The sequence below is a fragment of the Scyliorhinus torazame genome, chromosome 18 (genome assembly GCF_047496885.1).
Source record: "Scyliorhinus torazame isolate Kashiwa2021f chromosome 18, sScyTor2.1, whole genome shotgun sequence".
NCBI classification, from domain to species: Eukaryota; Metazoa; Chordata; class Chondrichthyes; order Carcharhiniformes; family Scyliorhinidae; genus Scyliorhinus; species Scyliorhinus torazame.
Genome location: NC_092724.1, coordinates 134,179,026 through 134,206,815, shown reverse-complemented (window position 1 = coordinate 134,206,815; position 27,790 = coordinate 134,179,026). Strand labels below are relative to the sequence as shown.

General features: G+C 44.6%; 1 protein-coding gene across 1 annotated transcript in view; it reads right to left on the bottom strand.

Annotated features, from left to right (window-relative positions):
* Positions 1-493: 493 nt before the first annotated feature.
* rfng (RFNG O-fucosylpeptide 3-beta-N-acetylglucosaminyltransferase) overlaps positions 494-27,790 on the bottom strand; it is a 64,103-nt gene continuing 36,806 nt past the window's right edge. The window contains exons 6-8 of the mRNA XM_072483416.1: positions 10,865-11,030; positions 8,392-8,477; positions 494-4,836 (exon numbers count right to left, since the gene is read on the bottom strand). Coding sequence (XP_072339517.1) covers positions 4,773-4,836; positions 8,392-8,477; positions 10,865-11,030 — 316 coding nt within the window. The 3' untranslated portion in view covers positions 494-4,772. The remainder of the gene's footprint in view (positions 4,837-8,391; positions 8,478-10,864; positions 11,031-27,790) is intronic.

The window sequence follows — 27,790 nt, the reverse complement described above, 5'->3', positions numbered from 1 at the left end:
GGAGGGGAACTTAAATCTTCTGACTTAGAGGTGAGAGTGCGACCACAGTGGTAGTGCAGATAAACTCTGTTGGAAGACACTCTAATGAATAGATTGGAGGCCGGTTTAGCTCAGTTGGCTGGACAGCTGGCTTGTGATACAGAGTGAAGCCAACAGCGTGGGTTCAATCCCCGTACCAGCTGAGGTTATTCATGAAGACCTCACCTGAGGCGTGGTGATCCTCAGGTTAAATCACCACCAGTCAGCTCTCCCTCTCAAAGGGGGAAGCAGCCTGTGGTCATCTGGGACTATGGCGACTTTACTTAGTGAACAGGTTAATGGATTGTAAAATCGCAGTAATTGTCATTCAGTATTATATGCAAAAAGTCCGTACTGTCATCTATTTGACCAATTCCTAACAATGGCCTTAGGATTCAAACTAAGGGAAGTCACTTGAAAGCTCCAATTAAAGATAACTTTTGAGGTTTAACTAAATATGACAAGGATACTGAGAAGTGTTTTAATTTAATCATTTAATTCAACTTTTGTTCCTTTTAACAACAGTCTACATTTTAGTGCAGCAAACTACCAGCAGTCCTGGTTCCAAACCAGGCCCATACATGCTTATTACCATTTGCATTACTTCAAATTTATAAATTTAAACAAAATAGGTGTATAAAAGGATACTCCAGTTTTAAAAGAATCCGAGTTGTTATATTCATAGCATTTAAAAATAACTTTGGCCTTTCCAGCTGAATGTAAACATACATGTTTATAACATAGTATTTTCACATATAGATATAACACTGTTTATTAATGAGTTTTTCCTACGACCTCACTGAGAATTGTTCAGTCTTTGTCATGGTATTGCACATGCTCAGTTGAACTGTTGCGAAAGTCCATCCCTGACCAAATCACATTTCTTTTTCCAGGTTCGACCTTTTTACTCCGCTCACCAACCTGGGGAGCAGTTGTTCAATTCACCCCTGCAATCAGTTCCTCTGGTGGCAATTGTACCACATTGTTCATCATTAACAGTGACTACTTCAATCCACTGACTGCATACCAAAAAGTGATTACTTTTGTTGTTGAGTCCATTGCAAAGGGCTGTTCATCCTCAGCAGGCTCCTTGAGGTCTACTGAAACTGTTGACCAGTTAAGTTACACTTGAAATACAGTCAAAAAAAAAAAAAAAGTGGTCATATTTGTTTTTCTGAAAACAAAATATCAACTTCGCTGAGTCAGAATTGTAGAAAATTTCAGTTAACACACAAGATTGTTTATCCAATCTGAACAGAGACATTATTCTGACTCTTTTTAAAAAAAAGCTGTGGCACAGTCTGTAAGGCTGCTAACACTTACAAATATCTATGCATTAAAATACATTTTAAAAGCATTTTCATTTCCTAAAGCATCCAATTAGTCATTTTCAGACTGAAAATGTATTCGTACTACTCATCAAGCATATAGAAAGCAGTTACATTTCTGGCGAACAGATCCTAATGGTTTACATCAGAATTTGCTCGTTGTTACCTTGCGGTGCAGCTCCTGCAGGGCCTCCTTCAGCCTCACCACTTTCTATTGACACAAGAGCTCCTGCTACCAAAAGACCCCAACCTCTGTCTCTGCCCCTTTGTTGTTGTTGCTCGTCTTGCAAGGGGCATTTGGAGATTGTGCGACTTACTCGACCATAAAACTCTTGGAGGTGGCCAAGAACTCGTACCACCGAGTTTTCCTAATTTTGATGCAAGTTCCGCCGGCTCCGTCAGGAGACCGAGGAATATTAGGACCTCCATTATTACCTTCCCGTTTACCACTTTGCAAAAACCTTGATTTGTAAACGCAGCCTGTGTTCCCACTGGGGTGTTATATGCAAACAATTACAGTACGTCCAATTCCAGTTAATTTAAAATTTCAGGGGCCATGCGGTGTGGAATTTTTCTCCTTGCTCTAGCCTAAAAGTAAAGTCACCATACTACCAGATGACCAAACTCCCCACCCTTTGAGGGGAAGAGCTGACTGGTGGTGATTTAACCCAACGATCACCACACCTCAGGCAAGGGGGAAGGTTGAGAATAACCTCAGTCGGTACAGGAATTGATCCCACGCTGTTGGCCTCCCTCTGCATCACAAACCAGCTGTCCAGCCAACCAGGCTGAAGCGGCCCCCTTATGTCAGCTTGGCTCAGTGGTAGCCTTCTAGCCTCTGATTCATGGACTTAAGAATCCCACTCCCAGACTTGTACAGGTAATATAGGCTGAATATTAGTGAATATCTTAATGCCCATTTCTTGAGGTCTGTATACTCGTATGATACAAACCAGGCAAGAGGTATGCTTGTCAAAATTCTTGGTATCAGCAACTAAGTAAACAAACTGACTTTTGGCTAATTCCTGGAAAATGTAAATCACTATTACCCCAGCTATATAACCCTCTGGATCCCAAATTTAGGAGTTCTTTTTCTGTGCAACCAAAACTGACATTATTTATTTAATGGGAGGTGGTGGTGTAGTAGTGGTAATGTCATCGGAATAGTGATTCAGAGGCCCTGGCTAATACTGCAGTGACACGGGTTCGAATCCCACCACAGCAGGTGGTGGAATTTAAATTCAGTAAATAAATCTGGAACTATTAGCTAGTCTCGCTAATAGTGACCAGGAAACCATTGTCATTAAAAACCCATCTGGTTCATAAATGCCGTCCTTACCTGGCCTGACCTACATGTGAACTCTGACCTGCAGCAATGTGGCTGCATCTTAAATGCCCTCTAAAATGGCCGACCAAGCCACTCAGCTTGTATCAAACTGTTACAAAGTATGCACTGCAGTGGTTCAAGAAGGCAGCTCTCAAGGGCAATAAAAATGCCGGCCTAGCAAGTGATGATCATGTCCCGTGAAAGAAAAAGAAAATGAATGGGAGAAAGTAGAACTGGCCATGCTGTGAACAAACAAGGATGGTCAGAAGACCCATGAATGGCATGTAGGAGCATCTTTTTCTAAACTCCAGACATGCCAGAAGATCCATCAAGGAGGCTCGCATTTACATTATTTTTGAGTTGGTACTTTGCAGGGTACTATTAAAATAACATCACAAAACCCTGCCTAGAATAGCAGGAAATGTTAACTACTACAAAAAGATAAATAGATGACAGATCTATATGGAGGAAAGCCAAGAAGTAAACTGGTATACAAAGTTACATTTGTTATGGGAGACGTGAGAGTGTTATTTTGGAGATTATTGCTTGTAAAATTGAGACTATATATTCCTTCTGGATATTCATTCCCCGTTGGGCCAAGCCAGTTTATTGACCATCTCAAACTGGAAGGCCAAGTTATTTCACTTGCAGTTCCAGTTGTTTGTGATTTATCTCAAAGATAAAAATCAGTTTGAATGACGTAACAGCTTGCATGGTGTTGGTTGAGTATCACAGGCAACTTGGTTTTTCAAATATTGCGAACCGATATTGATAACATTGCTACAGTAAAGTAAATATCAAAACGTGTTTAAGTCTCTGTCTAACCAGATAGACTTTTGATGAAACCTAATTCGATAAAACTAGACAAATGAGCATGGCAATGTTAATCTAACACTACGCAGGTAATGTGAACACATTTAATTAAATCAGGCCATTTTATGATGGTTCTGTTTATCCCAGTCCGCAATCAAAACATTTCAATAACCAACAGAAATTGAATTCCCAATTTTTAAAAAAATGTAAACTGCCAAATTCATTTTTTATCCAATTTAGGGGCAATTTAGCACAGCCAATCCACCTACCCTGCACATCTTTGGGTTGAGGGGGTGAGACCCACGCAGGCACGGGGGCAAATGCCATGAGGCAGCAGTGTTAACCACTGTACCACCATGCCGCCCATATTCAATTACCAAAATAATTGGCAGCCACAGTACTGATTTCAATCTGGTTCAAATGCAGAAAATCAAGAATGCGACTCTGCACGGTCAGTCAATGCACATTTCAATGATTCAGTGGCAAGTGTCCCCAAATTATTACATTATATGGCATTATGAAGCCACAGTTATATATACACCTATAGAAAATCACACCATCTCACAGAGATGTAAGTGTCAATTGCTACATTAAGGAACGAGGCATCTCTGTAAGAAAGCAGAGATTTTGCTGACTGTCTAGAGCTGCACAACAACCATCGACAATCTGCCAACGTGTTACTCCTAGAACTGAATTGCACACACTAAACTCATTCGCACCAAATATATAGAGTGGACTCAAGAGTTATCAAGTTAGCAGGATGGTGCCATTGCATAACCATCCATCGGTATTTTGCCAAAGATCTTTGTATGCGCTTGAAATGGAAGAATGAAAAATGTCATTTTTGAGTGACTCCAACAAGTCTCTCCTGTTATAAAGCCGATTTTTGGCTTAATTTGCCACCCCAAACTGTAAAGCAGAAGAGCAGGTTAAATTTAGAAGAGGTAACATTAGCACTTTGGCACACAGCTTTAACACAAATTAATTGCAGACCCACTCCAGCGGTATACAGGTCAGCGAGGTGAATGTCAGTTCAGTCAGAACCTGACATTTTCACTGCGGCATTAAAGAGTTGGTTTCTGCTTCCTTTTGCAGAATACATGTAGTTATTTTAGACACATCAAAAGTGTGACATCTAGTTGTGTAGGAATAATGTATAACATGTAGTTCTGTTTTGGACCTTCACAGTCTTAAGCTTCTTTGTTATTATAAAGATCCTTTTCCGCTCACTTGGTGTTCTTCAAAAGGACTGCCGCGGATGGAGAAAGGGTTCAGAATGGTTCTCATTAATGTCTGTCATTGGCAGGGCACCAGGCATCATGATAGAGGAGACAATGTATAGACTTAAACCTGCAGGGAAAAAAAGATAATATCAAAATAGAACCCAATTCCAAAGTCAATCCATTTATTTGTATAGATACAATAAGCAGGAGGACAGTAGGATTATCTACAGATTTGGGTGTATAGTATATACCCAAATGGTTTGAAATGTTGGACCAAGATTCCTTTTGAATTACATTTTTATGGTCAGCTTGTTTGGGGGAAAAAAAGGTAGTTTTAAGGTAATTAAAATTATATTGGTAAACATTAGAAATAAGGAATGGGTTTAAGACTGTTTAATTTAATGTTTCTGTGCCTGGAAGGGTAAAAACCTACAACTAGATTCATGCTGGATAAAGTGTTTGTATGTATGGGGTTGGTTTCAATTCCACCTGTGATTCTATTGTGTTTAGAGAGGGTTACGACGTGAAGAATAAACAGAACTAGCAGGGCTGCTTAGCAACTGGAGGTCTTTGTAAAAATAAAATAAAGCTTTTTTACTTTTAAGTTGGATTTGTTGGCAGTTGGGGACAGGACACAGAGGAGTGAACCTATCTCAACTTTGCCAGGAGAAGCTGATCACGACAAGGGAGGTGGAAAGAGGCAGGCGTCCAAGGAGTCAGTTACAGTCCGGACAACAAAGGAATTGGGACAGCAAGTAGGTCTTCAGACGACTGGAGTTAAGAGGACAGAGACCAAGGTATTGTTCAGGAGAATTCAAGGAAGAGTAAACAAAGGGTTCTGAGTTAAAGTGACAATTACAGTACCTAGGTTTAAAGGGGGACAGCAGGATTCAGAGGTGAATTAAATGACTGATGCCATTTTAATAGAGTTTGGAAATAGATAGTTAAAGCAACTGTGACTAGCTTACCCAACAGTCAAGACAAAGAAATTCCAAAGTGGTAAACAAATCCTGGCCTTGATTCATTGTTATAAGTGGAGCGGAAGCTTGGTTTAAACGAGTCATTTGGAAAACCTAGACTGGATTTTGGAATGCAAATCACTAAGGGAAAGCATTATTATCAGAGAAGATATTGAAGGGTGCTTTTATGAGTGGAGTTTGAAAACTCTGATGTGATCATTATCTGGGGAGATTCTGAGGACAACTCCAGAAACACTATCGTGGGTTCAGAGTAGAGTGTATGTATTTGACCACAGTTATTTGTGTGTTTAAAAGGCACTTTGTGTGTCAATGAGACCATTGTAGCTCAATGTGTATTTTGTAATCTGTGTTAATCTTAAAATCGGTGTGTAATTGTATAATAATCCAAATGTTCATCTTTTATAAAAAATTTTTGGGTGTTAAAACAAATTAGTGGTCCGGTGACTCTGTTCCTCCATGATTTAGAGAAGAAAAGTAAAAGTTACATTCTTTTGAGCCAGGGTTCCATTCTGGAATCGTAACAAGCTGATCATCATAATTACATGTCGCACTAGGTTCTGATTCAGACAGGAGGGCATTCGTGGTGAGGATGGACATCTCTGCATGCGACATTATTGAGAAATGGCAAAAAGTCTAAGAACACGCACTAACAGATTCAAAAACAGCTTCTTCCCCGCTGTTACCAGACTCCTAAACGACCCTCTTAGGAACTGATCTGATCTCTTAACACATCTTCTCTACTGAGTAGTACTACACTGTTGTATGCTTCACCAGAAGGGTTGCAGCCCATTTAGCCATTAAATGGCAGCGTGCCTGTAAGGAACTGGTTTTCAGGTCGCAGCTGAAAGTTACGATCACACGCTGATCCAGCCCCATGTTACATGGAAGTGACAGATCTCTGAGCAGCAGCTCTAAACCAGCTCATTACTGTCTTATCAACCGTCTCCTAATCATCAGCAGTGCCATTAAATGGCGGGATTTGCATATTACTCAAGACTCTCACGTCGGATCTCATCACATCGCAACATAACTTTGTTTTATCTCCCAGAAGAAATTCTAAGGAGAGTAGTTATTTTTATGTCCCAGGACAGTTACTGGGGTTTCCTAAATTTTGAATGATTGATCATTACAATTTTAAAAAGGCATCGTCAATGCTGACCAATCATACAGACTTATTTGAGTTTCAGCTATTCCACTCTCGAGCCAATAACCAACTAAGCTGGTAAATACTATAGCGCAACAAGATTGTGTCACCCCGGCGATAACAGGATTGTCTTCTAAGATATCGAGGAGATATCAAGGAGACTGGGCCTGTGTTTTCTAGCATTTCAAAGAATGAGAGTTGACCTCATTGAAACCTCGGACAGGATGTGACAGACAAGATGAGGATAGGATGCTGTCCATAGACGGTGAGTCCAGAACCAGGGGTCACAGTCTCAGAATTAAGGTCAGACCATTTAAGACTGGGATGAAGGGGAATCTCTTCACACAGAGGATTGGAATTCTGTACTCGACGGGACTGTGGAAACGCAATCATTGAGCATGTTCAAGACAGTACGCAATAAATTTCTGGAGACTAATGACATCAAGGGTATTGGGGATAATGCGGGAAAGTGGCGTAAAGGTAGATGATCGGCTATAATCTGTTTGAATGACGGAGCAGGCCTGATGAGCTGAATGACTTGCTCCTGCTTTCTATTCTCCTACGATTTCACATTTTAAGACAGTTACTGTAACAGACTAAAAGCACTATTGACTAAACACTATTTTTGTAAGCAACTTAAACTTTAAACTACAGAACTTCTAACACGACCATATTTGTTAAGTAAACATGCAATTCTTGTGGAATAAGTCCAAGATCATTCTTAGCTCCTAAGGATTTACTTCCAATCTTTTGCTTTCCCAGCCTGGAAACTTTTAACTGCAGAACTGTCTTTCACAGTGTGCGTTTTCTGGGGGATATCTCCCTCTAGCTAAAGCTAGGCAAATCTTTCAGTTTGTTTTAACTCTCTGCGAATTTGGTCTTTCTAATCAAAGCTGAGTGTCCACCCGCATTCAGTTCCATGTGGCTCTCTTTCACCCCCAAACCCTGGCAGATTAATCGTATGAGTTTTCAGGGATACTTTAGAAATCTTAGTTATCCTTGCGAGCCCACCTCTCTTTCACCTTGGAAGTAAATGGACGGCTAAAAGCATAACTGTTTACAATCTGACATTGTCAACATTTTTCTGGGATTTGGAAGACTCACGGTATAGCTCCCTTGCAAGTCTTGCAAGACCCTTGTAAGACTTACAAGACTTTTCTGTTAGAAAACAGGCAGCTGCCATTGTCTCCAAGCATAAACACCTTCACCTCCTACCAGGGAAAATTATCTGGGCCCCCTTTAACCCTCAACACTCAAACCAACCAGGTTGGTTGTCAGGCAGACTTCAGAACAGATCACATGACTCCCATCATTTTACGTTAAAGACACTGTCCCAAAACGTAATTTTAGAAACCTCATTATTGTAACATTGAATTGAAAGGGAAAACCACCAACCAGCATAGATTCATGCCATTCTTACTTAGTGCAAACTTTGACATTTTTATTAATAGCAACTCCTATGTACATCAGTTGATTGACTATAAATCATTCAAGGGACTGGTAAATAATGTGGTCAATTTGTCTTTAGTAGGTGAAAATGAAAAACATGTCACTGTACCGTGAAGGATCTTCCGTCAGACTGAAAGGTCCCTGGACTCGCAGTATGTTCCTCTTGATTTCTGAACTTCCATAACTTAAGGTGACCTAAAACAATTTCAGTTGTTAGCTTGGGTACAGCATTCAGTCAACATTGAGAAATCTCAGAACACAGCGTTTCATTGTGTACTTTCCTGCTGTATGCCTGAAATACACATGCTTCATTGAGAACAATTCCGCAAACTGGCCATCATTTCTCATTCAGAAAGTTAGGGGGCATGGGATACAGGGAAATTTGTCTGTCTGGATACAGAATTGGCTGGCCGAAAGAAGACAGCGAGTGGTAGTGGATGGAAAGTATTCCGCCTGGAGGTCGGTGACCAGTGGTGTCCCGCAAGGATCTGTTCTGGGACCTCTGCTCTTTGTGGTTTTTATGAATGATTTGGGTGAGGAAGTGGAAGGGTGAGTTAGTAAGTTTGCTGATGACACGAAGGTTGGGGGAGTTGTAGTGTTCAGGGTTGTTGCAGGTTACAACAGGACATTGACAGGATGCAGAGCTGGGCTGAGAAGTGGCAGATGGAGTTCAACCTTGATAAATGTGAAGTGATTCATTTTGGAAGGTCAAATTTGAATGCTGAATACAGGGTAAAGGCAGGATTCTTGGAAGTGTGGAGGAACAGAGGGATCTTGGGGTCCACGTACATAGATCCCTCAAAGTTGCCAACCAGGTTCATAGGGTTGTTAAGAAGGCGTATGGTGTGTTGGCTTTCATTAACAGGGGGATTGAGTTTCAGAGCAGCGAGGTTTTGCTGCAGCTTTATAAAACCCTAGTTAGACCACACTTGGGATATTGTGTCCAGTTCTGGACGCCTCATTATAGGAAGAATATGGATGCTTTGGAGAGGGTACCGAGGAGATTTACCAGGATGCTGCCTGGACTGGAGGGCATGTCTTATGAAGAAAGGTTGAGGGAGCTAGGGCTTTTCTCACTGGACCGAAGAAGGCAGAGAGGTGACTTGATAGAGGTGTACAAGGCGATGAGAGGCATGGATAGAGTGGATAGCCAGAGACTTTTCCCCAAGGTGGAAATGGCTGTCATGAGGGGACATAATTTTAAGGTGATTGGAGGAATGTATAGGGGAGATGTCAGAGGTAGGTTCTTTACACAGAGAGTGGTGGGTGCGTGGAATGCACTGCCAGCAGAGATGGTGGAGTCAGAGTCATTAGGGACATTTAAGCGACTCTTAGACCGGCACCTGGACAGCAGTAATTGAAGGGGTGTAGGTTAGGTTGATCTTAGATTAGGATAAATGGTCGGCACAACATGGGGGGCTGAAGGGCCTGTACTGTGCTGTACTGTTCTATGTTCTATGTTCTATTTAGCTCCACACTGGGGTCGAGGTGGTGACATAGCTGATTCTGAGACTAGGGTCCTGAATCTAAATAAAGGGAAACTACGATAGTAGGAGACATGAGTTGGCTGGGGAATGTTACTTAAAACGAATGATGGTGGATAGGCAATGGTAAATGTTTAAAATACGCATGGGTGAACTGCAGTAATTGTTAATTCCGGTCTGGTGCAAAAATAAAACGGGAAAGGTGGATGAACTATAGCTAACAAGGGAAATTACAGGTAGTATTAGATCCGAGGAAGATGCATACAAATTGGCCAGAAGAAACGGCATACTTGAGGATTGGGAACAGTTTAGAATTCAGCAAAGGAGGACAAATAGATTGATTAAGAAGGGGAAAATAGAACATGAGAGTAAGCTTGCAGGGAACATAAAAACTGACTGTAACATTTTCTACAGGTATATGAAGAGAAAAAGATTGATGAAGACAAATGTAGGTCCCTTACAGTCAGAAACAGGGGAATGCATAATGGGGTACAAAGACATGGCTGTCATTATGGGGAACACAGGGTTTAGTTTGAGGGAGGAACTGAAGGGTATCAGTATTAGTAGAGAAATGATGTTAGCTGGTAGCAACCAGGGACGTAATTGGTAGTGGTGGTGGTGGTGGGGTGGGGTGGGGGTGGGGTGGGGTGGGGGTGGGGTGGGGGGGGGGTGTTGGCTAAAGCAAGGACAACACTGAAGTCAGCTTGCAAACAGTCAAATAACCTGTAAATGGGCAGCACGGTGGTGCAGTCGTTAACACTGCAGTCTCACGGCACCGGGGTCCCAGGTTCGATTCCAGCTCTGGGTCACATCCATGTGGAGTTTGCACATTCTCCCTGTGTTTGCATGGGTTTCACCCCCACAACACAAAGATGTGCAAGGTAGGTGGATTGGACTCGCTAAATTGCCCCTTAATTGGAAAAGATGAATTGGGTACTCTAATTTATAAACATTTTTTAAAACCTGCAAACATTCGCAATCTAGGTTTACGTGACGACTGATGATATGGATGAGGTATTGGACAGATGTTGGCACACACATAACTGTCCCGTTACAGCAGTGATCGTTAGAAAAATACAGACAATGTAAAAGCCTGACCTGTCTGGGGATAATAAGTGGTGGAATCTGCTGCAGGTTCTCTAGGTGCGAGTGGAACAGATCGCTATGAATCATCTTCACTTCCAGTAGGCCTTCGATGATGTAGCCAATTGTACAATCATCAGGGAGACGGACCTTCTCTGCCGTACTTATAAAGTTCCCAAAGCTGTACACAAAATTCACAAGCAAAGACGATATTTATACAAAATGGAAGTTTTGCACCATTCTTACAATGGAGACACATTTGACTTTAGCGCAAGGCGGCTGATATAACCTCAGCTCCCAATGGTGCTCCTTCACTCTCATGAGATTGAAGAGATAGTTATTAAAGGGCATATTGAATATGATGGAAGGCACAGGCCAAATTAACAAAAAGGAACAAGGACGGCACCGGCCATCCATACATAGAATTTACTTCCAGCAAATGTAACCAGCTAGAGGTTGAATCAAGAAAATCAAAGGAGGAAACAGCAAAAGGTCTAAAGAACTAGAGAACTGGAGAAGAAAAGAAACACAAATGTCAAAGCAAAGAGATGGATTGGGAGGATTGAGTACATCAAACAGGTTATAAATTTTTTTTAAATTAATAAATTTAAGAGTACCCAATTCATTTTTTCCAATTAAGGGGCAATTTAGCGTGGCCAATCCACCTACCCTGCACATCTTTGGGTTGTGGGGGCGAAACCCACGCAAACACGGGGAGAATGTGCAAACCCCACACGGACAGTGACCCAGAGCCGGAATCGAACCTGGGACCTCGGCGCCGTGAGGCAGCAGGGCTAACCCACTGCGCCACCGTGCTGCCTACAGGTTGTAAATTAAACTATAGCCCTATGAAAAACAAAAAAACTCCACAGTGAAAGACTGAAAAATACAGTAGCAGTCTAATTTCTTCAATGCAAGTCAAACGATAAGCTTAAAGTAAAAGTCTGCCCAAGTTATAACAACACTCAGCTTGAAAATAGTGTTTTGTTTCCTTTATCCTTTCATGGGATGGATGCTACTGGCAAAGCCAGCATTTTTTGCCCATCCCTAATTACCCTTGAACTGAGGGGTTTGGTGGACTACCTCAGAGGGCAGTTAAGAGCCATCCACGATTCTGTAGGTCTGGAGTCACATGGAGGCCAGACCAGGTAAAGACAGCAAATTTCCTTCCATAAAGGACATTAATGAACCAGATGGGTTTTTGCAACAACCCAGACAAGCTTTTTAGTCCAGATTTATTCATTGAATTTAAATTCTACCAGCTGTCATAGAACATAGAACTGTACAACACAGTTCAGGCCCTTCGGCCCACGATGTTGTGCTGAACTAGTCTGAAACTAAGATCAAATCAACCTACTCCCAATCATTCTAGTGCACTTCATGTGCCTATCCAATAACCGCTTGAAAGTTCCGAAACTGTCCGACTCCACTACCATAGCTGGGAGTGCGTTCCACGCCCCAATCACTCTCTAAAAAACCTACCTCTGACATCCCTCCTATATCTTCACCATGAACCTTATAGTTATGCCCCCTTGTAACAGCTACATCCACCCGAGGAAAAAGTCGTTGAACGTCCACTCTATCTATCCCTCTCATCATCTTATACACCTCAATTAAGTCACCTCTCATCCTCCTTCGCTCCAATGAGAAAAGCCCTAGCTCCCTCAATCTTTCCTCATAAGACCTACCCTCCAATCCAGGCAGCATCCTGGTCAATCTCCTTTGCACCCTTTCCAATGCTTCCACGTCCTTCCTATAATGAGGTGACCAGAACTGCACACAATACTCCAAATGTTGTCTAACCATGGTCTTGTACAGTTGCAGCATAACCTCACGGCTCTTAAACTCAGTCCCCTGTTACTAAATGCAAACACACTATAGGCCTTCCATGATGGGGTTTGAACCAGTGAACTCTGAGCATGTGGATTGCTAGTTCAATCACATTACCATCTCTCCCTAAATAGTGGCTGAGAGTCTTCTTGTTGCATGATCACTGGAATGCTGTAATAAATTCAGGGTTAGGAATGTGAAATTGAAGAGTAAACCATGGGCAAGTGTGTACATCCCATGAGATCTGTCCATCCACTTAAGCTGGTGTCCAAATGCTTCCTGGGAAAACTGGAATAGTTGTGATAAATTTCTGATCTAAAATAATCCCAGTCAGAAAATAATCAAATTACAGATTCTCTGAAGGACAAGAGATATTTTATCTGTTTCAATCTCACAGATTGTGCTTTTCAATCAAAGTTAGATGACAAAAGCAGACTATTCAGGCTCCAGGAAGTCTTTGTTCAAACTGACTTTACTTTGTCTACAAAAGTATTAAAAAGACGCAACTTTTTGGTTGCCTGAATATTGCTAATTGTTCATCTTCGAGGAAGACACCTTTCTGAATCTCATGATCTTTGCTAAGGCTATGTCCACGGTACTTAAAACACGGGTGGTGCCGAGTCCAGAGGTGGCGATCTTTGGAGTGTCGGAAGAGCTGGGAGTCCAGGGGTCGAGAGAGGCTGATGTCCTGGTCTTTGCCTCCCAGGTAGCCCGGAGACGGATACTGTTAATGTGGAGGGACTCGAAGCCCTCGAAATCAGAGACCTGGGTTAGCGACATGGCTGGGTTTCTCAGTCTTGAGAAAATAAAGTTTGCCCTAAGAGGGTCAATGTTAGGGTTCATCCGGAGGTGGCAGCCGTTTGTCGACTTTCTCAGAGAAAATTAAAATGACAGCTGAGGCAGAAATCTAGGGAAGGGGGGGTGGGGAGCTCGGCTATTTTCTTACTGTTAGGGATGCGAAGAACGGGTTAGGGATGGAATTGTTTTATGTACCATGTTTATGTTGCTGTTATCGTTATTATTATTATAAAAACTACAAATACCCAAATAAAATGTTTTTTTTAAATGAATCTCATGATCTACAGCCTCCCACTTTGCTTAATGATTGCATCGATTATGGTTAGAAACTTCGTGATTATCAGTGACTGTTACTGGTTCATATTTTGCAGGCATTTTGCTGCTGACATTGAAGAACGCTAACAACCAAGAACCAGCAATCACAGGGATGTCTTCGCGTGCTGCAACAGCGATGTCAGCATGCAGTTCGGCAGCCAATCATATTCAAGTATTCCCACAGAAAACAAAGAAATTAAAAGCAATTCAAAACCTTTACATTTAATATACATTTTCCGATAGGAAAATAAATGACAGAAGCTAAAATAAAAACATACATTTTTAAAGCAATATGTGGAATTTTATCATTGAGGAATTTTCATTCCACACAGATGAAATTGGCCTCTCAGGGCACATGAGGGTATTTAGCAGTTTACACATTGTTTACATACCGGTTACACCTCATTCAACAAGATGATACTTATCCAAGGGTTTTTACTGCGAGGACTAACAGTGTAAGAGTGGAAGCTCTTCAATTCAATTGATTTCCCATTGATTGCAGTCCAGGGGTGCCTCAACACTGCACCCTCTGGAGAAGTTAAGAATCACTTCAGCTATGTCTGGACTTCTGTATTATCCTGTGCACGTGCAGATGCCAGAAATTGCTGTCAGTTTCGGTGAAGCAATGATGGTAAACACTGACAGTTTGGACCTCCTCACCTGCACAGAATCCAGTGTATCTGTCAACACCTTTTGTAGCCATCTGGGGTGGCCACTTCCAACTAGGTACAGAGAAATTCGCAAAGCCTGGCGGGTAAAATGGACAAGCCAAGACTCAGGCAGGCTCAGAGCCTGAAATGCATATTTGTCAGCAAAAAGTCCAGACGGTATCAAAACTCTGTCCAATTAGCATTTTGATGTGGCCGATTAGTATTTGATGGCACATCTTCACCAAAACAAAAGACTGGTACTCGAGCAACCGGTACAGTCCCAGACATTTCGGCGCCACTCCCTGTTCAAGGGAAACGCAAACAACGGGGTCAGTGACCGCTTGGGACATGCCCAGCCATCCAGATCCCTGCCCACTTATTGGCTAAGGAATCGAACAGAGTGATCAGGGATCACCCAATTAGTAAGGCCCAAATCGAAGGACCACCCAAAAGAGCGCAAAACAAGCCCCGAGTATAAGAAGAGTTCACCATATGTTCGCTCTCTCTTGGCGCTCTCTTGGCCTTGGTACCCCGGTCACGGTCATCACCAATTGCAGCAACACCAGAAGCAAGTCCAAGTTCAACGCTCGTTACCAGACGGATGAGCCCAGCTGAGCAGCAGTTACTCCTTCGAACCGGAGAGATCCAGAATTGAACAGCGGCCACTGTTTTCTGACCTAAGCTGGGTGCCCGAAGTTAAGTACAGGTCGTTTTAGTTGATGGGTGTAGTTAACTAGTAGTGTTTATGTTGCATGACTAATTGTGTGTAAATAAAGTACCCTTGCCCTTGAACTAACTAACTGGTGTTTGGCTCTTTGATCGATAGCCGGTTGAAACTTGTGGTGGTATCATTCGAAACCTGGCGACTTTAAGCATTCGGACATAGATGACATAAAAAGGGCAAACTCACTGATTGCCATAATTGGAACAGAGCCACAGAAAAGACAGAGTAAAAGAAACGCGCAACACTTTAAAATTGTCTTGATGCAAAATTTAGAAATATCATCCAACCCAGTCTGAAACCATCAATGTCATTCATTTGCAAGATCCGTATACAACTGGACTCAACTGCTTAAGCTATCCTCCCACTTTGTAACTTGCTCGAATGTGCACGTGTAAACTTCTCAAATACATGTGGGTGAGAGAATCAGAGCGTTTACATTGATTTTATTTAGATCCAGTGTTAAGTATCATAAATACGACTTTTTTCTTGTTTTAAAAAAATTTATTTACAGGTCGTGGGAGTGGATGGCTAGGCCAGCTTTTTTATTGCCCATTCCTAGTTGCCCTGGTGGTGGGGTGTTTTCTTAAACTGCTGAGGTATTGTTAGGGAGGAATTTCAGATTTTGACCCAGCGACAGTGAAGGAACGGCGGATATAGTCAGGACGGTGAATGACTTGGAGGGGAACCTCCAGGTGGTGGGGTTCCCAGGTATCTGCTGGTCTTGTCCTTCTAGATGGTAGTAGTTGTGGGTTTGGACGGTGCTGCCTAAGGAACCTTGGTTGAGTTCCTGCAGTTCATCTTGTAGATGGTACACACGGCTGCCATTGTTCGTCAGTGATGGAGAGATTGAATGTTTGTGGAAGGTGTTATTGAAAATATGGAAAGATGTGTCATTTGAAACATGGAAGTCTGGCAAAATCTGGTCTGAGAAACATGAGAGGATACAGGGAAAGATCCCACAAAGGGTTAACAGCAGCTGTCAGGGAAGGATTGTAAAATGCAGATAGCCTTGGTCAAGCAGGCTTAGCAAACAAGACAAAACAGGATTTTGAATGAAGTTAAAAACAATGGCTCACACCTTCATTGAAAGTAACTATCTTAGTAAGGATCTGAAAAAGAATGGATCAGGTTCAGTTGAATTTGGTGAGAATTCTAGGTGTGAAAATTTGCTAATACCAGGTAAATTAAAGAAAACTGGAGACTATCAGTCTACGAGAAACACAATTCAAAGACAAAATCAAAGTCAAAATTGAGCTGAGGACACAATTGGAAAATAAAACTATAGAAATGACAGGAATTAAAAGTAACACCTCTTGAAGTCAAAGTTTTGAACATCACAAAGGAAACAATGTAATCAGATCTATGAGATGAAGTCATGTCAAAATGAATACTTAGTTGGATTAAAAGGTTTAGATCAAAGATACTTTTCACAATCAAAGTTAATCAAGAGTTACTTTACAATAACGTCATAAAAACGTAACTGTTAGAAAGAGAATATAAACCAAGAGACCAGGGCAGGAACTACCAGAACGACAACCAGAACTCAGAGAGAGGGGAGAAGGAGCTAGAGTCAGATTACAGTCAGCTCGGTCATGGGAAAGAGACAGGGCAAAGCAGCAGAGCTAAAATAGCTAATACATCTAAGGAAGACTAGAATTTAAAGAGTAGTCAGAGTCAGCTCAGATAGCTCGGTACATGGGAAAGATAGGACACAGCAACTGAGCTCATCAGCGAATACATCTAAAGAAGACCAGATTTTAAAAAGATTGATTGTCAAGTTGGACCTGAAGGTCCCTTCAACCAACCAGAAGGATCCAGAAGCAAGATCTTTTTACCTTCCTGTAAAGACAGTGATTGCATCTTTTAGAAAGAGAGAAAAAAATATATTATAATAAAATAACTTAAAAGTTTTAACCTGAAACAGTGGTTATTAGTCTACTTTACTTACTTAGTAGCATCAATCCTGGGTCCCGCATTGCTGCTACTAAGTGGTAAGTAGATGACATCTTCGTTGAAGGTATGGGTTATACCGGGGGATAACTTGAAAATATAGTTTGACCTGAATAGCACCCACTGAAGCTTGCGTCGGAGTCGGGGAGTGAGAATCCCTGATCACCATTTAGAATGTCGGCCCTTTTTGGTATAGGGGGAATTCTAGGAATAGTGGTGAGTTTTCAAAAACAAAGGGGGAGCAATCAAGCGGGTTGCTTTGTCCTGGATTGCATCGAGCTTCTTGAGTGTTGGAGCTGCACTCATCCAAGGGTCTTCCTAGTCTTTGACCTGCTCTGGTAGCCACAGTATTAATATGGCTAGTCAAGTTCAGTTTCTGGTCAATGGTAACCCCCAGAATGTTGATAGTGAGGGCGTTCAGCGATGGTAATGCCATTGAATGTCAAGGGGCGCTGGTTAGGTCCTCTCTTATTGGAGATGGCCACTTGTCAGCCCAAGCCTGGATATCATCCAGGTGATCCTGCATTTGGATATGAACTGCTTCAAGACCTGGACAAACTTGGTTAAAACTTACAAAAAAACGTGCGTATGTTGGCATGATATGCAAACATGCAGATGATATACAGAGAGACACAGACAGGCAGCTAATGAACACAGAGAACAGGACATGACCAATGAGCAGGCAGGACACTCAGTGGTGGTATGTCACTATAAAAGGCACGAGGCACTCACACTCCGCCTCTTTCCACTGATGAACATCTACAGAGTGAGTCAGGGTGTATGTACAATATCACACCTCCAGCACGTGGCTAAGAGCTCGTCTGGTTAAGTCAGACAGAGTAACCACACTTAGGTTAGCAGAGAGTTGAACTCATAGAGAACTGTGCTACTGGTTCAATAAATCAGATTGAGCTAACTTCAAGGTCTGGAGTATCTTTTGGTAAAAGCTGCATCCAGTTGCAGCCTGTGTTATTCCAGAGTACATAATACAACATGCTACCAGGAGACTGCTTAATCTAGGTGGTTTACCTCAGTCCGTTCCGTGACGACCAGCGAATGTATCCTGGCACCATGGAGAAGATTCAGACTCCTCACCAGCTCAGGACCCCCGGCAATCTCAGTGCCAACTGGCGGACATTCAAGCAAAAGTTTCTGTTGTACATTGAAGCTTCAGACCTCGTGGGTGCATCTGATGCAAGGAAGATCGCGCTTCTCCTCTCAACAGCGGGTGATCAAGCCATCGAACACTTCAACTCTTTTCACTTCACCGAAGGCCAGGACAAGACAAAGTTTAAGACCATCCTGGGCAACTTTGACAGTCACTGTGAAGTGGACACCAATGAAATCTTCGAGCGCTACATATTCAAACAGCGTCTACAAGGTAAAGATGAATCTTTCAACTCCTTCTTAACTAACCTCCGGCTGCTAGCGCTGTCCTGCAACTTTGGTGATATTGCTGACTCCATGATCAGACACCAAATCGTTATTGGAGTTCACTCTGATCCTCTGAGAGAGCAGCTGCTGAAAATCAAGCATATGACCCTGCCAGTCGCGATTGAAACATTCACAGTGCATGAGCACGGCAAAAATCGCTATGCCCAGTACACATCGGCTGAAAATGTAAAACTTGCCTCCCACGAGGCAGAGAGTGTGCAGGCCATCTCCCGGATGCAGCGCCTTAGCTTTGATGAAAGCAGCCATTTCGTGCGCTTTTCCCGGGGCCCCACGCATGCGCGATGCGAACGGGATAGCGAAGCAGCCGACACCCGCGCTGCGCATGTGCGACGACGTGCGGAGCGTCAGGGCGCCGACGTCATGACGTGCTCGGACTGTGGCAACGCCCACTTAAAGAAACACTGCCCTGCAAGAGGCAGGCGATGTTTAAACTGCAGGAAGCCTGGACACTATGCAGCCTTGTGCACGTCTGCACCACAGTCAGGGGCCAGCGCTCCCAATTCCGACGACGGCACGTTCAGAGTGTGCAACAACGATTACAGGATTCTGATCCTGGCAGCACAACGGATCCAGAGGAAGAATGCCTGGACTCCGCCTACTGTGTGGGCATCATTACCAAATGTGAATATGCCACATCCAACTCATCACAAAGTCAATCCAACCTCGCTGTGGATTCTGCAGACGAATGGCGTGCGGTGATGCAGGTCAACCACTGCTCCATCCAGTTTAAGCTGGACACAGGTGCTTCTGCCAACCTTCTCTCACAGGCAGATTTCAAACGCATCAGGCTCCTGGGATCCTGCTACCTACTCGTCTCCAACCGGAGCACCCATGCACGGTTACGTTTTGAAATTGTCAAGCCAGACAGGGCACCCCTACTTGGCGCGCATGCCTGCAAGCAGCTGAACCTCGTGCAGCGGGTTTACACAACCACATCCTCGAATGTGGATCTTCAAGCCGGCATTGACGACATCCTCGCTCAGTATCCGGATGTGTTCGACGGGATGGGCACGCTGCCATATCGATACAAGATTCTGCTACGACCTGATGCCAAGCCAGTGGTCCACGCACCACGCCGGGACCCGGCTCCGTTGAGGGAGCGGCTGAAGGCACAGCTCAAGGATCTTCATCAACAGGGCATCATTTCCAAGGTAACCGAACCGACTGACTGGGTCAGCTCGATGGTATGTGTCAGAAAGCCTTCGGGAGACCTGCGCATCTGCTTTGATCCCAAGGATCTCAATAAGAATATAATGCGTGAACACTATCCCATCCTGAAGCGGGAAGAACTCACCAGTGAGATGGCACGCACGTTTTTTCACCAAGTTAGATGCGTCACATTGATTTTGGCAAATCCAGCTGGATGAGTCCAGCAGAAGGCTCTGCACCTTCAACACACCGTTTGGCAGATGCTACTATAATCGCATGCCGTTTGGCATTGTCTCGGCATCGGAGATCTTCCATCGCATCATGGAGCAGATGATGGAGGGCATTGAAGGGGTTCGTGTGTATGGTCCACGATCCCTGAAGAGCATGTTTCCCGTCTCCAGCAGGTATTCCGCCATGTCCATGCCAATGGCCTGAAGCTGAACAGGTCCAAATGTTGCTTTGGCATGTCGACACTCAAGTTCCTAGGTCACCAGATCTCCCAGTAGGGCGTGCGCCCGGACACAGACAAGGTCAAGGCCATCGAAGGCATGAAGGTCCCTGAAGACAAGAAGGCGGTGTTGCGCTTCCTGGGCATGGTCAATTTTCTGGGCAAGTTCATCCCAAACCTGGCCTCACACGCCACGGCCCTACGAAACCTGGTAAAAAGGTCCACTGCCTTTGAGTGGAAGGCAGCACATCAGGCAGAGTGGTTGGAGCTGAAAGCCAAGCTCACCACTGCACCCGTCCTGGCATTTTTCGACCCAGACAGGGAGACGAAGATCTTGACAGATGCGAGCCAGGATGGCATCGGTGCGGTGCTGCTTCAATGCAATGACACTTCATCCTGGGCACCGGTAGCCTACACATCGAGGGCCATGACGCCCACCGAAACAAGGTATGCGTAATTAGAGAAGGAATGCCTGGGTCTTCTCACTGGCATTCTCAAGTTTCACGACTATGTCTACGGCCTGCCGACATTCACTGTCGAGACGGATCATAGACCTCTGGTCCACATTATCCACAAGGACCTTAACGACAGCGCATCCTCCTCAAACTCAGAAGGTACGACTTTGTCTTACACGCCTGGAAAGGAGCTCATCATCGCTGATGCATTGTCCCGCTCCATCACATTGCCTAGTGAACCGGTGGAAATCATCCGGCAGATTGAATCACAGGTGCAGCTGTGTGCTAGCACCCTCCCGGCGTCTGATGAGAAGGTGGATCGTATCTGCGAGGAGACAGCCAAAGACCCCCTCTTGCAGCGTGTCATGCACCACCTTGCCAATGGCTGGCAGAAAGGGCAGTGCCCTCAATTTTACAATGTAAAGGATGACCTGACGGTGATTGATGGTATCCTCCTCAAGCTGGACCGGATTGTCATTCCACTCAGTCTCCAGAGCTTGGTGCTCCGCCAAATCCATGAGGGACACCTGGGCGTCGAGAAGTGCAGACTCAGAGCCAGGCAGGCTGTCTACTGGCCCGGTATTAGCCAGGACATCTCGATCATGGTCCTCAGCTGTGCGACCTGTCAACACTTCCAGCCAGCGCAGAGCAAGGAGACGCTCCAGCAGCATGAAATCGAGACCTCCCCGTGGTCCAAGGTTGGCATCGACCTCTTTCGTGCGAATGGTCGTGACTATGTGTTGATTATTGACTATTTCTCCAATTACCCAGAAGTCGTGAAGCTCTCAGACCTCACAAAGAACAAAGAAAAATTACAGCACAGGAACAGGCCCTTCGGCCCTCCAAGCCTGCGCCAATCCAGATCCTCTATCTAAAACTGTTGCCTATTTTCTAAGGATCTATATCCCTCTGCTCCCTGCCCATTCATGTATCTGTCTAGATATCTCTTAAATGATGCTATCGTGCCCGCCTCTACCACCTTCGCCGGCAATGCGTTCCCGGCATCCACCACCCTCTGCGTAAAGAACGTTCCACGTATATCTTCCTTAAACTTTTCCCCTCTCACCTTGAACTCGTGACCCCTAGTAATTGAGTCCCCCACTTTGGGAAAAAGCTTCTTGCTATCCACCCTGTCTATACCTCTCATGATTTTGTAGACCTCAATGAGGTCCCCCCTCAACCTCCGTCTTTCTAATGAAAATAATCCTAATCTACTCAACCTCTCTTCATAGCTAGCGCCCTCCATACCAGGCAACATCCTGGTGAACCTCCTCTGCACCTTCTCCAAAGCATTCACATCCTTTTGGTAATGTGGTGACCAGAACTGTACGTAGTATTCCAAATGTGGCCAAACCAAAGTCTTATACAACTGTAACACGACCTGCCAACTCTTGTACTCAATACCCCTACTGATGAAGGAAAGCATGCCATATGCCTTCTTGACCACTCTATTGACCTGCGCAGCTACCTTCAGGGTACAATGGACCTGAACACCCAGATCTCTCTGTACATCAATTTTCCCCAGGGCTTTTTCATTTACCGTATAGCTCGCTCTTGAATTGGATCTTCCAAAATGCATCCCCTCGCATTTGCCCGGATTGAACTCCATCTGCCATTTCTCCGCCCAACTCTCCAATCTATCTATATCCTGCTGTATTCTCTGACAGTCCCTTTCACTATCTGCTACTCCACCAATCGTAGTGTCATCTGCAAACTTGCTAATCAGACCACCTATACCTTCCTCCAGAACATTTATGTATATCACAAACAGTGGTCCCAGCACGGATCCCTGTGGAACACCACTGGTCACAGTTCTCCATTTTGAGAAACTCCCTTCCACTACTACTCTCTGTCTCCTGTTGCCCAGCCAGTTCTTTATCCATCTAGCTAGTACACCCTAGACCCCATGAGACTTCACTTTCTCAATCAGCATACCATGGGGAACCTTATCAAATGCCTTACTGACGTCCATGTACATGACGTCTACAGCCCTTTCCTCATCAATCAACTTTTGTCACTTCCTCAAAGAATTCTATTAAGTTGGTAAGACATGACCTTCTCTGCACAAAACCATGTTGCCTATCACTGACAAGCCCATTTTCTTCCAAATGGGAATAGATCCTATCCCTCAGTATCTTTTCCAGCAGCTTCCCTACCACTGACGTCAGGCTCACCGGTCTATAATTACCTGGATTATCCCTGCTACCCTTCTTAAACAAGGGGACAACATTAGCAATTCTCCAGTCCTCCGGTACCTCACCCGTGTTCAAGGATGCTGCAAAGATATCTGTAAAGGCCCCAGCTATTTCCTCTCTCACTTCCCTCAGTAACCTGGGATAGATCCCATCTGGACCTGGGGACTTGTCCACCTTAATGCCTTTTAGAATACCCAACGCATCCTCCCTCCTTATGCCAACTTGACCTAGAGTAATCAAACATCTATCCCTAACCTCAACATCCGTCATGTCCCTCTCCTCGGTGAATATCCCTCTCCTCGGTGAATACCGATGTAAAGTATTCGTTAAGAATCTCACCCATTTTCTCTAACTCCACGCATAACTTTCCTCCTTTGTCCTTGAGTGGGCCAACCCTTTCTCTAGTTACCCTCTTGCTCTTTATATATGAATAAAAGGCGTTGGGATTTTCCATAACTCTGTTTGCTAAAGATATTTCATGACCCCTTTTAGCCCTCTTGATTCCTCGTTTCAGATTGGTCCTACATTCCCGATATTCTTCCAAAGCTTCGTCTGTTTTCAGTCGCCTAGACCTTATGTATGCTTCCTTTTTCCTCTTAGCTAGTCTCACAATTTCACCTGTCATCCATGGTTCCCTAATCTTGCCATTTCTATCCCTCATTTTCACAGGGACATGTCTGTCCTGCACTCTAATCAACCTCTCTTTAAAAGCCTCCCACATATCAAATGTGGATTTACCTTCAAACAGCTGCTCCCAATCCACATTCCCCATCTCCTGCCGAATTTTGGTATAGTTGGCCTTCCCCCAATTTAGCACTCTTCCTTTAGGACCACTCTCGTCTTTGTCCATGAGTATTCTAAAACTTACGGAATTGTGATTACTATTCCCAAAGTAATCCCCGACTGAAACTTCAGCCACCTGGCTGGGCTCATTCCCCAACACCAGGTCCAGTATGGCCCCTTCCCGAGTTGGACTATTTACATACTGCTCTAGAAAACCCTCCTAGATGCTCCTTACAAATTCTGCTCCATCTAGACCTCTGACACTAAGTGTATCCCAGTCAATGTTTGGAACATTAAAATCTCCCATCACCACCACCCTGTTGCTCCTCCATCTTTCCATAATCTGTTTACATATTTGTACCTCTAACTCACGCTCGCTGTTGGGAGGTCTGTAGTACAGCACCAACATTGTTATTGCACCCTTCCTATTTCTGAGCTCTGCCCATATCGCCTCACTGCTCGAGTCCTCCATAGCGCCCTCCTTCAGCACAGCTGTGATATCCTCTCTGACCAGTAATGCCGCTCCTCCACCCCTTTTACCTCCCTCTCTATCCCGCTTGAAGCATCGATATCCTGGGATATTTAGTTGCCAATCATGCCCTTCCCTTAACCAAGTCTCAGTAATAGCAATAACATCATACTCCCAGGTACTAATCCAAGCCCTAAGTTCGTCTGCCTTACCTACTACACTTCTTGCAATAAAACAAATGCACCTCAGACCACCAGTCCCTTTGCATTCATCATCTGCTCCCTGCCTACTCTTCCCCTTAGTCACGCTGACTTCATGATCTAGTTCCTTACAGGCTTTAGTTACTACCTCCTTATTGTCCACTAACCTCCTCTTTTGGTTCCCATCCCCCTGCCACATTAGTTTAAACCCTCCCCAACAGCATTAGCAAAAGCACCCCCAAGGACATTGGTTCCAGTCCGGCCCAGGTGTAGACCGTCCAATTTTTAGTCGCCTCACCTCCCCCAGAACCAGTCCCAATGTCCCAAAAATCTGAACCCCTCCCTCCTGCACCATCTCTCAAGCCACGCATTCATCCTGCCTATTCTTTCATTTCTACTTGACTACCATATCTCGGACCGTCATCAAAGCCTGTAAGGAGACGTTCTCCAGGCATGGTATCCCACTCACTGTCATGAGTGACAATGGCCCATTGGCAGGACCACTGGACCTGGACAGTGGCTTCAACAGCCACGAGTGGTCTAGGTTTGCCAAGTCACACCATTTCAAACATGTCACTTCCAGCCCACACTATCCGCAGTCCAATGGGAAGGTTGAAAAAGGGGTGCACATTGTGAAACAGCTCATCTGCAAGACCGCGAATTCTGCTTCTGACATCTACCTCGCGCTGCTTGTGTACAGGGCGACCCCACTGGCACGTCGCCGGCTCAACTCCTGATGAACAGGGACCTGCGGTCGACACTTCCAGCATTACACTTGCCCAACCTGGATAATTTCCCGGTGCTACAGAAGGTGCAGCAACTCCAAAAGCAGCAAAAGCAGGGCTATGATGCTCATGCCACCGATTTGCCCGTGTTATTCCCGGCAGACACGGTCAGGATCAAGATACCAGATGGTGGCTGGTCTGCTCCAGCTGTCGTTGTTCGACAGGCTGTACCCCGCTCGTATGTTGTACGTATGGCTGATGGTTCTGTTGTGCGACCAAAGATGGGCACTGCGCAAAGTTGCCTGCCCGCAACCGTTTTCTTCTCCATTTCCGTCCGTTGTTTTGCCACCTCCTGATATCTCGAACAACGAGGCCACCAGTCAGGCTTCCATCCCGCCTGTTAAGGCGCCGTCGTCCCCACCACCACCACTTCTCCGGCGGTCGACGAGGATCAGACGCAAGCCCCAGAGACGGGACTTATGAACATTTGTTTTGTTTGCTATGTTCTGTTTTCTCACATTGGACAGCTGTCTTCACATGTAAATACGTTCACATATGCCACCGCTTGTAAATATGTTAATATATGCCACCACATGTAAATATGTTCCCATGTGCCAACAAAACATTAAAAAAGGGGGGGGGGGGGGAGATGTCATGACATGCAGACATGCAGATAATAATATACAGACAGGCAGCTAATGAACACAGAGAACAGGACATGACCAATGAGCAGGCAGGATACTCAGGGGTGGTATCTCACTATAAAAGGCACAAGGCACTCACACTCCACCTCTTTCCACTGATGAACATCTACAGAGTGAGACAGGGTGTATGTGCAGCATCACACCACCAGCACGAGGCTAAGAGCTAGTCTGGGTCAGTCAGACAGAGTAACCACACTTAGGTTAGCAGAGAGTCAAACTCATAGAGAACTGTGCTAACTGTGCTACTGGTTCAATAAATCAGATTGAACTAACTTCAAGGTCTGGAGTATCATTTGGTTAAAGCTGCATCAGTTGCAGCCTGTGTTATCCCAGAGTACATAACACGACATGTGTCTTTTCCTGTCACAGCACTTAAGCAGTTAAACGCTCATTTAATTGGCAAGCGTATTCCTTTACAAACACCTGTTGCAGTCAATCCAGGAGTGGAAAATGCAGGGGAGGGGGCATTTCTATCTTTCTCATCTGACCGTAACACTGGTCTACTTAACTGTGACGTGAACCAGTTGGCTGTAAAGGTCTAAAAACGGAGTGGAGAAGGAAAATTCAGTTGAGGCCAAGAGAAATCCTTCGGTATAGTAAACAGACTGCAGAATGACTGGTGAGGAAGTAGCTGCAGCCAGCAGGGGAGGAAAGCCTCTGATAGTTTGTTTTTACAGCACACACAGTCTAAAGGCTGAGTGAATGCAGCTGTGAGTTCAAACAAGCTGTGTATATGTGGGCAGTACTCACCTTGTTCAATTCTCAGGAGCTGTGGCCAAGCTCAACAGGTTTTTATGCAGTTTATGACTCTACACTCTGTATTTGACCATCACCCACTTGAATTTTCTGTGGCGTGACTAAGGCAGGATGTTGAATAATTTCAACTTATACACAAATTGACCAAACAGTAAGCACCAATCAGCATTTGAGTTTTTATTGGCTGATGTAGCAAGTGACAGTTTTTAAAACATTTCTTGTCGATCAGGTGTAGAACATTTTAATTGACAAGAGTCAACATGGAGACTTCCCGGGGCGGCCTGTGAGGAGAGGTCGCTCACGAGGTAGCTCTCACTGGGATTTCTGTTTTATAGCCCCTTTTTTGCCCAGTTATTCAGGAAAACCTTTGTCGGGATAGGCGTTGAGTGTACAGGATACCCGGAGGCATCGCGCAGCTCCTTCGTGGAAAATATGGCAGAGGCTACGTCAGCGGCCTCCCCGATAACAGCAGATATGCCGCTAGTGTGCTGGCAAAGGAATTCGAAGTCCACTTTGACAAACAGTAGAAATTGATGGCAAAGAACTTGGTTCAAGGAAGCCCTGGGCCCTGTCCGGCTGAGACTGGGGAAAAACTGCTGAGACGGTGAAAAAGCATGGCAAGGTGCTCGAGGGCGTGGAGAAGGCACTGACGCGGCATGGTGAGCAGCTTTCTTCGTTCGAAGCAGAGGTGGTGGTGGTGGCTGATGAGAACAAGAGGGCGAAGGCCAAGGTCAATGATCTCGAGAATCGTTCGAGGAGGCAGGACCTCGGAGTCGTGGGTTTGTAGGAGGGGATGGAGGGCTCAAATTCCATTGCGTATCTTTCGCAGATGTTTAGGAAAATGATAGGGGGGGGGGGGGGTGATCTCGTGTCCCCCTCCAGAGTTAGACAGGGCCTATCGGACACTTCGTCAGAAGCCTCGGCTGAATGAACCGCCAGTTGCAGTCATCATTCGCTTTCATAGTTTCCAGGAAAAGGAGCGGATCCTGAAGTGGGCCAAGAAACATTGAGACCGTGGCGGATCCCAATGGCAGATTTGTGATGGTCAGTGGATCTTTGGCGGGTATGTTGATGGCACTGGTAAGTCTCTGCGTACTAAATTGGGACAATATGGCATTTGTTAGGAGACTGTTGGCATCCATTCCTATCTGGACATGCACCAACTCGCCTTTGGAGGGGACTTCAACTGTGTACTAGGTAGACCTGTGGCGGCTTTTGCACCCAAGGGATGAATTTTCATTCTTCTCCCATGTGTATAAGGTCTACTCCAGGATTGGCTTCTTCCTATTAGGTGATCCTTTCTCCCTGGGTACAGAGAGCGGAATACTCGGCAAT